This window comes from Oculina patagonica, chromosome 5, assembly GCF_052425735.1.
Source record: "Oculina patagonica isolate OP01 chromosome 5, crgOcupat, whole genome shotgun sequence".
In the NCBI taxonomy this organism is placed as follows: Eukaryota; Metazoa; Cnidaria; class Anthozoa; order Scleractinia; family Oculinidae; genus Oculina; species Oculina patagonica.
In genome coordinates, this window is record NC_135762.1 from 6,957,186 (window position 1) to 6,967,218 (window position 10,033).

General features: G+C 41.3%; 1 protein-coding gene across 1 annotated transcript; it reads left to right on the forward strand.

The window, feature by feature from the left end:
* The first annotated feature begins 1,831 nt into the window (after positions 1-1,831).
* LOC144655215 (uncharacterized) lies at positions 1,832-9,511 on the forward strand. Its single transcript, XM_078515439.1, has one exon. The coding sequence runs from the start codon at positions 1,912-1,914 to the stop codon at positions 5,614-5,616; it is 3,705 nt and encodes a 1,234-aa protein (XP_078371565.1). The 5' UTR covers positions 1,832-1,911; the 3' UTR covers positions 5,617-9,511.
* The last annotated feature ends 522 nt before the right edge of the window (positions 9,512-10,033 follow it).

Sequence of the window (10,033 nt, forward strand, 5' to 3'; positions counted from 1 at the left end):
TGTATTTATTTTCAACAAAAATAGGAGAATAAACTAGTAAACCTTTCACCTGTTTTCCCCTCTTTTCGGTTTTCAGACTAAAACCAAAGGCTGAACGTGACACAAATGCATCTCATATTAATTCCACTGATTTAATATATATTGCGGCCCGTTTAACAAATTTCAACATGTTCTGAGAATTCGGAAGGGTAGGCTTAAGCAAAACGCTTAAAATTTAATTCTAGTATGCAGACGTCTCATTTTTGAATCCATCAACATCTGCATGTTGTGGCAACTAAATGTGAGCATTGATGGGGAAAGTCGCTTGTCTAACCTTGCTCTTCTATGCACCCATTATGATACCCCTGTGCACCTTGACGCGAAAGTAGGTTGTTGAGCTCACTTACACCCCGGAGACAACAACCTCTGATACGCAACGGTGGTAATGGCGTAGCCAGCCTATAGGCAAGTACTCTAGGGCATACAAATTTTTCAGCATCGTATTTTTTCAGTTCAGGCTGGAGCGTTTTTCAAGATAAAATGAAACGCAACATTCACTGGCAACGGATCACATATCTCTACCCTTTCGCGATGAGATCAAGGCTGATCGTGCAAGTGAAAACTCTGGACCAATGCAAACATGTACAATGATATGTGACGTTAACGAAAAGCTCGTTTATGATAGGAATAAGTGAAAATACTAAGTGCAATCTTTTGTTGACTTTGTGTGCTGCCAAAGTACAAGTAAATCACCATAAAGTAAAAAAGAAGGCCTTTTTAAAGGTCTTTATCTAAAGAAAAATTCCCAATGGAAGCACACTCACTGCTGGATCCTACGAAACGGTGGCGCTTACGGGCCAGTTGACCAGGTCTTCAGCTCTACGCCCCTGATAGCATTTCGTGTGCACTCGTAAAGTGAATAAAGAGAAAAAATTACTAAGCAAATGTTCAGTTTACAACTGTTTGGTCCGCTTCAAGAGAAAACGAACCTACCCGGGCAAAAACAAGGCCATGGGCTTGTCAGAGCGTACATTTTCTGCCCTCTGACGTCTAAAGAACAATCCCAAAAACACCATGAAGCAGAATCGTCAGAACTGCCTAGTTATGCATTGTCGATTACGGACATACCGGATACAGTTAAAGCAGGGGAATTTGTGAAGGAGGAAGCGCCCGTTCGCGGGGTATTTGCTTGTTTGGAATACAATATGTCCCCCCCCCCCCAGTCCACGTTTCAAAACGCTCCGACGCCTTTGCTCCCACAGCTATGACAAATATCAAGCAGGCGCTCTGTCCGGTGATGAGCTTCGCTCTCTCAAATTTGGCGCGAAATTTTTATGACGTCAGTGAGGCATACTACAGGCCTAAACATAGGATCAATTCTGTGACATAAAACACGATGACTTTCTAAAAATAATAAAGAGCATGATACTTCTAAGATTCGAATGTGCGACCTTGATTTCGCATGAAAGGGTCATGAATAGCCAAACGTTGCACGTTTTTTCAAAAACGCAACCTCTGACCTTCAATATTTCTGCGAAAAATGGACAGGCGTTGAGGCCGAAATCTTCATTCAAGAACGTAAGAATTTTTTTGACCTGCATCTGAAAATCCATTTCGTTTGATCACTATCCTAAAAGCTACAAACATTCTTGTTGGCTTTAGATGGCGACTCGTAGCCGAAAAGAACCTTCCGTCAGACCTCAGTGCACGAAATCCGTGCAGGAACGTGCGTGAGGATAATAATCTCACGTGACTATAATAACCGCACGTTCGTGACACGTTCGCACGTGCGCGCTGCAATGCTGGCGTGGTTCCATAGTTTTCCAGGAAAGTTTGCGTCAATGAAGTTTTCTGTGAAATCGTGGAAGTTTGGTACTTTATATTTGTGTGTTCGAAGAAAGCGTGGTCAGTTGCAGGAGAAAGAGAATCACGATGGGTGTACGGTATTTATATACGTTCATTCCTGTTATTTGCATTTTAGCGACTGCTCCATTGCTGTGTGCGGGGCAGACGTGGAAAAGAAAGATTGTGGTTTCTCAACGAGATGGAATCGACAACAAAACTTGTTGGAGTGGAACAGAGACGGTAATTCCTTGCAGAACATTAGACTACGCTCTGGCACATGTGACTAATTCGACTCTTGTGCAGTTATTGCCTGATCAGTCGCCGTACAATCTAACCAGACATTTCAACTTTACAAATTTGCACGGCTTTGAATTGGCTGGAGATCAAAACTCAATTGCCCCCATCAGTTGCCAGAGAAATCAAGGAAGTCTGTCGTTTGAAAACAGCAGAGATATCACACTTAGCAAAATCTTGCTTCGTGGCTGTGGTGGCTTGCATGCAAGCACCACTGGCAATGAATTTCGGTATCCACACATACAATTTCTGTCTGCTGTCTTTTTTGTGTACTGCAAGAACATTGTTATAGATAACTGCTGGATTGTTGAAAGTCCAGGAGTTGGGCTGAACATGTACGACATAGGTGGTGTTGTGCAGATTTCGAACTCCTGGTTTGAAAGCAATCGGGCGATTACTTCAAATTCTTCTGAGAAAAACATTGCAATTGCCGGAGGTGGTGTTTACATGGAGTTGACCTACCAGGGTGGAGCATACCCATTTGATCTGAATTCAACAGAGTTAGCTGAATTTGACAGCAACAGCAGTTACACTTTCTACAACTGCCGATTCAGAAACAACTATGCTCCCAGACAGCAGTACGAAACAATTGTGAACAAACCCACTGGCGATGACCACATTCCGTTTGGAAGAGGAGGAGGGTTGTCAATATTTCTAAAAGGAAAAGCACAAAATAATGGCATTTATGTCACTGGATGTCGGTTTGAAGATAATTATGCTGTTTGGGGTGGAGGAATTTTCATTGAACTTCATGATGAAGTGCAAAACAACACGTTTGAGGTGACTAACTGCACATTCAAAAATAACAGTGCATATTATGCTGGAGGGGCAATCAGAAGTGGAACGACTGCCGATAGTGTTCGCCAGTGGTTACTTCCTAACAAAATGAGATATGACGATTGCAGATTTGAACACAACAATGCCATCTGGGGTGGAGGAGTATCATATTACGAAACATGGAGCTCTTCTCTAAAGGGTGATGAGGACAAGCTACATATAGAATACAAGAACTGTCACTGGGAGAACAATGCGGCAACGTCAGGCTCTGCAATAGGAGTGGCTACCCAACCAGTCATAAATGGCCTCCAAGACTTTTCTGCAAAAGGACTGAAACTGTATATAATTGTTCTTGAAGACTGTAGTTTTTTTAACAACTCCATAATATTGACAGAAGATAGACAGGTTATTGGCCAAGGAGCAATCTATTCTTACTCACTCCCTGTCATTTTTAAAGGAGTTGTAAACATTGAATATAGTAACAATACTGCCATGGTGATTGAGAATGCAGCAGTACACATATCTGGTGATGTGACCTTCAGAAATAACACTGGAAGTCAGGGGGGTGCATTAGGATTGTATGGCACATCAGTAATAATGCTTATGCCGCACAGTAGCCTTAACTTCTTTAATAACACTGCTGATCAACAGGGTGGAGCTATTTACATGAGGGATTCTGGACCAGCTGTTATAGCATTTAATACAACAGAGCTCAGAACACGACAATGTTTTCTGGCTTACAACAACAGCTACAGTCTGGAGAATGTCACTGAATGGCAGACCAAAATAGTTTTTAAGGGAAATCAGGTGCTTGCGAATGGTGGTGGAGACTCAGTATTTGCCTCAACTCTTCAGGGATGCCGTCAAAATGGACAGCCCCGCATAAACAACCAATCACTTGAGTGGCCTAATGTTATTCAGTATCAAGATTCCAACAAGAGCACTAAAGAACAGATTTCTACTGATCCTATCTTAATTAAATGGAATGAGAAGGAGTGGATAGTTTCTCCCAGTGAAGTCTTTGACGCAACTATTCAGTTGATTGATGAGAAGAACAGTTCTGTTTTAGGAGTCGTCATAGTGTCCATCATTGATGAACATGACCAAAATACAGCTGGCAGTGTCAGACTGGGTACAGCTTCTCATTTATTTCTGGTGCAAGGGGATTCTTCCAAAATCAACAACTTGTATCTTGTAGGAAATGCTGGAAGGTCTTTTAAAGTTCAGATCAGCACAGTTGTAGGCCGTGTTGTACGCAGCTCTTCCAAAGGGGCATTAACCTTGCAGCGCTGCTATACCGGTTTTGAGCAAAGAGATGGCAAGACATGCTCTTGTATCTCTAGTGCTGTAGAATTTGGTATTTCAAACTGCAGTGCAGACTCTAAGCACGTGTTCTTGAAGCGAGGATACTGGGGTGGAATGAAGGGACATAAATTTAGCACCTACCCTTGTCCATGGCACTACTGCAATTTCCCTGAGCATGATTCAACCTTCCAATACAATTCTGAAACAATGTGTATTGACGGCCGTGATGGTACAAGTGTATTGTGCGGGAAATGTAAAGAAGGTTACTCGGTGAACCTAGGCAATGAACACTGTACACAATCTTGTACAAATGATTACTTGGGGCTTGTCGTGGCGTTTGGTTTGTTAACACCTCTCCTGGTGTTGTTAGTTTTTCGGATCAAGTTGGACATTTTCACAACTTATTTAAACACCTGGCTTTACTCATATCAGACAATTTTGTTTCTCCTACAAGAAGGACAGTACCTCGATCCATTTATCTCTTTTGTGATTGATGTCGCCAACTGGAAACTCAGTGGTTTTGGAACTTGTCTCTACAGAGGAATGACCAATCTACAGAAACTTGGAGTAAATTACACTTTTCCCTTATATATTCTTCTCATCCTTATGGTTTTGGCCAAAATTGCAAGGCGCCGTCCGGCTTGTTACATTAACAGGAATGTTGAGCATGCTTTTTGCACACTGTTGGTTATCTGTTACACAAATGTTACAATAATCTCTTTCAGCATCGTCCATTATGTGCCTATACAAGGAAGATGGGTGCTTTATGCAGATGGGAACATTGACTTTGTAAAAGACTTGAAAATGCACTTGCCGTTTACCATCATTGCCTGTCTTTGGATTGTTCTTTTTGTCATTTTTGTTCCACTGGTGCTTCTTTTTACACCGTGGTTCTTGAGGCACTTCCATTATCTGAACAATTTTAGACTGTACTTTGACACTTTCGAGCAATGCTTTAAAGTCAAGTACAGGTGGTTTGCAGCATATTACTTCATTTGCCGCATCTTCATCTTGTTAATTGCCCTGTATTTTCCGTATGGGCCCCTGAAGAGAACCATTCTAGATGTGTCCAGTGTACTGATTGTGGTGATGTGCCTTTACCTCCAGCCTTACAACGAACAGTACCAGTGGTTTAACAGGCTCGATGCAGTGCTTCTCACAAATTTGTGTTTGATTGTAAACTTCAGCTCAGGCATTGTAAGTGAAGCAGCATCATCCACTCGCGATGCTCTAGAAATGACTGTAAATCTCCTGGCATATGTGCCTCTGGGTTATCTGATTGTTCTTGTTCTGTACCATGGTTGGAGATACTGCTGTCCAAGGAACTTTCTTGAAGACTATCGGTACATTGTATCAGAACAAAGGCCTAGGTCTAGCTCCATATCTGACACTGCTGGGCCACCCTCTCCAATTTAATTTCATAATCAAGGTCTTGTTTAAATGCTCCTGCACTTATGTGCTGTAGCTAAGGTAGGGCCCGGAGGGGTAGGCTTGATTACCAGCTGCTGCAAGTTCAGGGAATGAGTCCGCTCTCCTCCCTGAAACTGAGGAGGAACAAAGACCACACAAGAGAGCAGTGAAAATTGAGCCTACCGGGTGAGGGGTGGGTATTTAAAGAATTTGTGTGGGGTGTGCTTCCTTAAACTGTTACTTTATTTCAGACTGAAATTCATGTTTTTTTGCTTACCCTACGTTTGAGCTGACCTTGCCTAGGAACTGCCTTGGTTTAGATTAGAAGTGGAAAGGGACTTTAAATCCTTTTGTTATTAAATTGCATTTCCCGAGAGTTGAAGAACGAAAAATATTTTCTTCCATGAGTGACACCAAATTGCTTACCAGAATGGACAAACCATACCCTATTTTAGACCAAATGGGCCTTTGGTGCCACATATATTTATAAGGGAGTACCTTCCTCATCCTGGGAGGTAGGGTCGTTGTGCTTGCGCTTGTAGGGGTCATGAATGGTCCATTGCAGTGTTTGGAAAATTAGGCTTCTGCTCAGAATGCTCGCAAAATTTTAATGGGTGCTTGTTTGCTTGTTGTTGCATAATTTTACAAAGCTTGTTCAAAAGGGCTTTTTGCTTGCAAGGCTAACTTTTGTCAACGCTTGTGCTCCCAAAGAAGAAGGCTTGTTTTGCATGCTTGCAAAGACCATGTGATACCCCTGCTTGTGCTTATGCTTGCATCAAGGGTGTTTTTATGGTGAAATAAGAGCTGATATGCTTACATCAGTGTGCTTGTGTTTGAGCTTGTGTCACTGGTGGAATCTAGGCTTTAGTCTGCTTCATGTCACAAGTTCACTTTGAGTCTAGCATTGTGTAAGGCTGCCTTAACAAATTAACCTTCATATAACTGAGGAATTAGTTTATAGTACATGTAACACTTGAAGCTACTAAAATGTAATAATAATAATTAGGCCTAGAACATGAGAGGTGCAACATTTTGAACGAGCTTAAGGAGGCGCGGCGGCCTAATGGTTAGTGCGCTCGGCTCCGAGTTGAACAGCCCGGGCTCGAGACCTGGCTGGGGCGATGCGTTGTGTTTTTACTCTCACGGTGCCTCTCTCCACCCAGGTGTGTAAATGGGTACAGGTGAACTTACTGCCGGTAACCCTGCGATGCACTAACATCCCATCCAGGGGGGAGTAGCAATACTCCTAGTCGCTTAATGATATGGAAACCGGGATAAGCTCTGGCTGTATGGGCCACTAAGGCTTGGACACAGACTTTACCTAAGGAAAATAGGGAAATAGCCTTGCCCAATGATTAGCCTGCTGGAGTCTGGACTGAGCAGGTTATGATGGGGTCATTTCTTTGTGACTTTGGGCAAGACGCCTTACAAACTGTACTTTCATGTGCCTCTCTCCACCCAGGTGTATAAGTGGGTACCAGAAAATTTGTTGCTGGGAGAAACCATAGGATGGACTAGCGTCCTACCTAGGGGGAGTAGAAATACTCCTACTTGCTTCTTGCTAATATGGCCTGATGGGTCACTTGGCTTGAATTCAGTTAGCCTTAGACCCGTCTGCTAAGCATTAGCTTTTAAACACCAACAAAACAGTAAGCAACTAGCAGTCACAACAGCTGTTAAGCTAAGCCTCTGCTTATAGGCAGGTTCTTATGAAAAAATAATAAATAAATAAATAAATAAACTGGAGAAATAGCATTAAGCTAAACTTGCTACATCAATTAAATCATGAAATCGATTTTTTCACTTGTCAAAGAGCCAAGCCAAAAATAGCATTTCTTGCATGAACTACGGCAAATCTTTTCTTGAATTTGATCGAATTTCACATATTTTCTTAAAAGTGGTTAACTGAATATATTCTAATAGTTCAAATTTGCAAGAAATCTAAACCTAAACCTCAATTTTTTTTCACTAAAATAAAAGTATTTTGTGCTAAATCTGTGATAATATGTTTGGATTTTATTTAATCACTTATTTTTTATGCCATGTCAAACTCATACTTGATATGTTGCTGAGCACAGGTAAAACTCAGTTGTGGAACACCTTCATAAGGGCCATGCACAACAAATTAGATTTATTGGATGTTCATTGTTTTTCGCTGGTAAAGAATAAAATTCATAATAAATATTTTTAGCTTTTATAAATTCCATGTCATTTTGAATGGACATGAAAATCTATTTTATAAGGTATTTTTAATGCACTATTTATATGTAATATTATGTAAGTCTAAAATCTAGGAGCATAAATTAAAGTAAACATGCAATGTACATATTAGGTATATATTGTAACCAATAGACTTTGAAGGGTGTTGTTTTGTGTCCGTAATAGCGAGAATCCGTAATAGCAGGAGCTATTTCCAGTCAAACCTCTTTTGCCGGGGATCTGGATTTTGTCCGTAATAGCGTGTGTCCGCAAGGCGAGGGTTGACTGTAGGGGCTCGTCAAAAATAAGCATAAGGCATGGTAGGATATCAAAAGGTCATCACATAGCTTAGTGACAAGTAATGGAATCATGTTAAGACAGTAATGAGGATATGTGTTTGAATGTTTATATCAGTTGCCACTTCTGATTTTGGACTCTTATCTGTCATAATTTAGGTTATTGAAAACAAGGCCATGACCGCTTAATAGAGGTAAAAACAATGGACAAATCCTCATTGGAATGTCCAATAGGTGGTCGTAGCTGCTTCATAGAGGTGCTGCTAAATAAGGGTTTTATTAACAGTATGATACCGGCAATACTTTTGGGACTGGCTGCCTAATAGGGGGTAGCCACTGGGCTTTTACTGTACTGATAGGAATGCAGTAGAACCCTGTTACAGTGCGACATGCCTTACTGTGGCCACCAACAAATTTTTTTATAAGTGTGCTTTCGCAATATTATTATTTGTTTGACGAACACGCCTCCTTGCAAAGTTGAATACGATCAAATGGATACTTGTTTCATTTTATTTATCAACAAAACGCAGTGAAAACGTAAAATATTACAAGATGACACTTGTAAAATAGTTTGTTGGGGGGCCCCGGTAAGGCGCGTCGCACTGTAAACTGGTCACCTACAGGCCACAATCATCTTGCCGTAAATTAACAGGCTGCTACTGTGGCTGTATTAAAGCGGCTGTTTAAAAGATTAATGGCCAAGCTTTTTTCAAGAGTACTTACTGTAATCAAATTATCAACTTAATAATAATTATTTTGCTGGTGTAGAATCCCTAAAGCTCAACATGGATAATTACCTTTTTTGATTGACAGGCATTTCAATTTGATAGTTTTTGAGAATTTGTGTGTATATCAAGACGTAGGCTTCTGCTTTGCAAATGTGCATTGATGTCGCCTTCTCAGACTCATTAATAATTCGTCAAGTTAAAAATCATAACCGTGACGGTGGTTTGGATACCTGATCGACCTGGATTTTATTTCTCTGTTTTACCCTGTAGTTATTGTTTCGATTGAGAAAGATATATCAAACACTCAAGACAGTATTTCATCAGCTATCCAAACACCTTGAATTTTGTCTCTTCTCGGTGTTTGGATATCCCGATGAAACACTGCCTCTTGTGTTTGATATATTACATACAATACTGAGTGTTGAGGGATTATTTAAGGGGTTGTAGAAGAGTGGAGGGGAACAGGAGGATGGGAGCTCAGGCGAAAAGGGGGTAGAGACAGCTAGAAAAAGAGAGGTCAGAAAGCGGGATTTCCAAGGTGGTGAAAACCAGGAGAAATAGAATTTTTTTTTCCAACGTTTCATTATATTTTGCCAAAGAAATGGGACAGAGGAGGAAACAGGAGGGAACCACCACAGTGGGGCGCGAAGCAGGAGTAAAGGGTATGGGAGGTGGAAGGTTCAGAGCCCCCCCCCCCTGTCCCCCTCCACTGAAGTGGTAAGGGGAAATAACCTTTTCAGCTGGGAACTGCATTGCTTAATAGATTGTGCTGTTTTATTGTGCTTTTTTATGAAATAAAAGTCCTTGCTGGTTTTGTAATGTGTACATGTTGTTAATTCCTTGACTGTTTTTATTAACAATTGGACTATCAGTGCCGGGTTTTTATTGACTGATAGTCCGTGAGGGTGAAAGCCCTTTGCCTATACTTTCAAAGTTAATTTAATATTATGCATGAAAAAGCATGCATGCCATGTGGCCAAATTGTGATTATCTGGGGCTCTATTAAGGGCCCCCCCCCCCCCCCCCCCCCATTATCAAAATAAGCCCCTTCTCCACATTACTAAGCAGTTCAGACAATCCAGTGTCTTGGTGCTTTTGGAAGAAATCTTTAGTCATCGTCGTGGGGGTGGGGGGGGGGGGTTATAAAATGTACGCTCTACCACAGGCAATGTCAAACACAAATCTTCACATATTGTGAAG

Bases quoted from the DNA above. Each gene is read 5' to 3' on its own strand.
- LOC144655215 (XM_078515439.1), top strand. From the start codon at position 1,912: ATGGGTGTACGGTATTTATATACGTTCATTCCTGTTATTTGCATTTTA.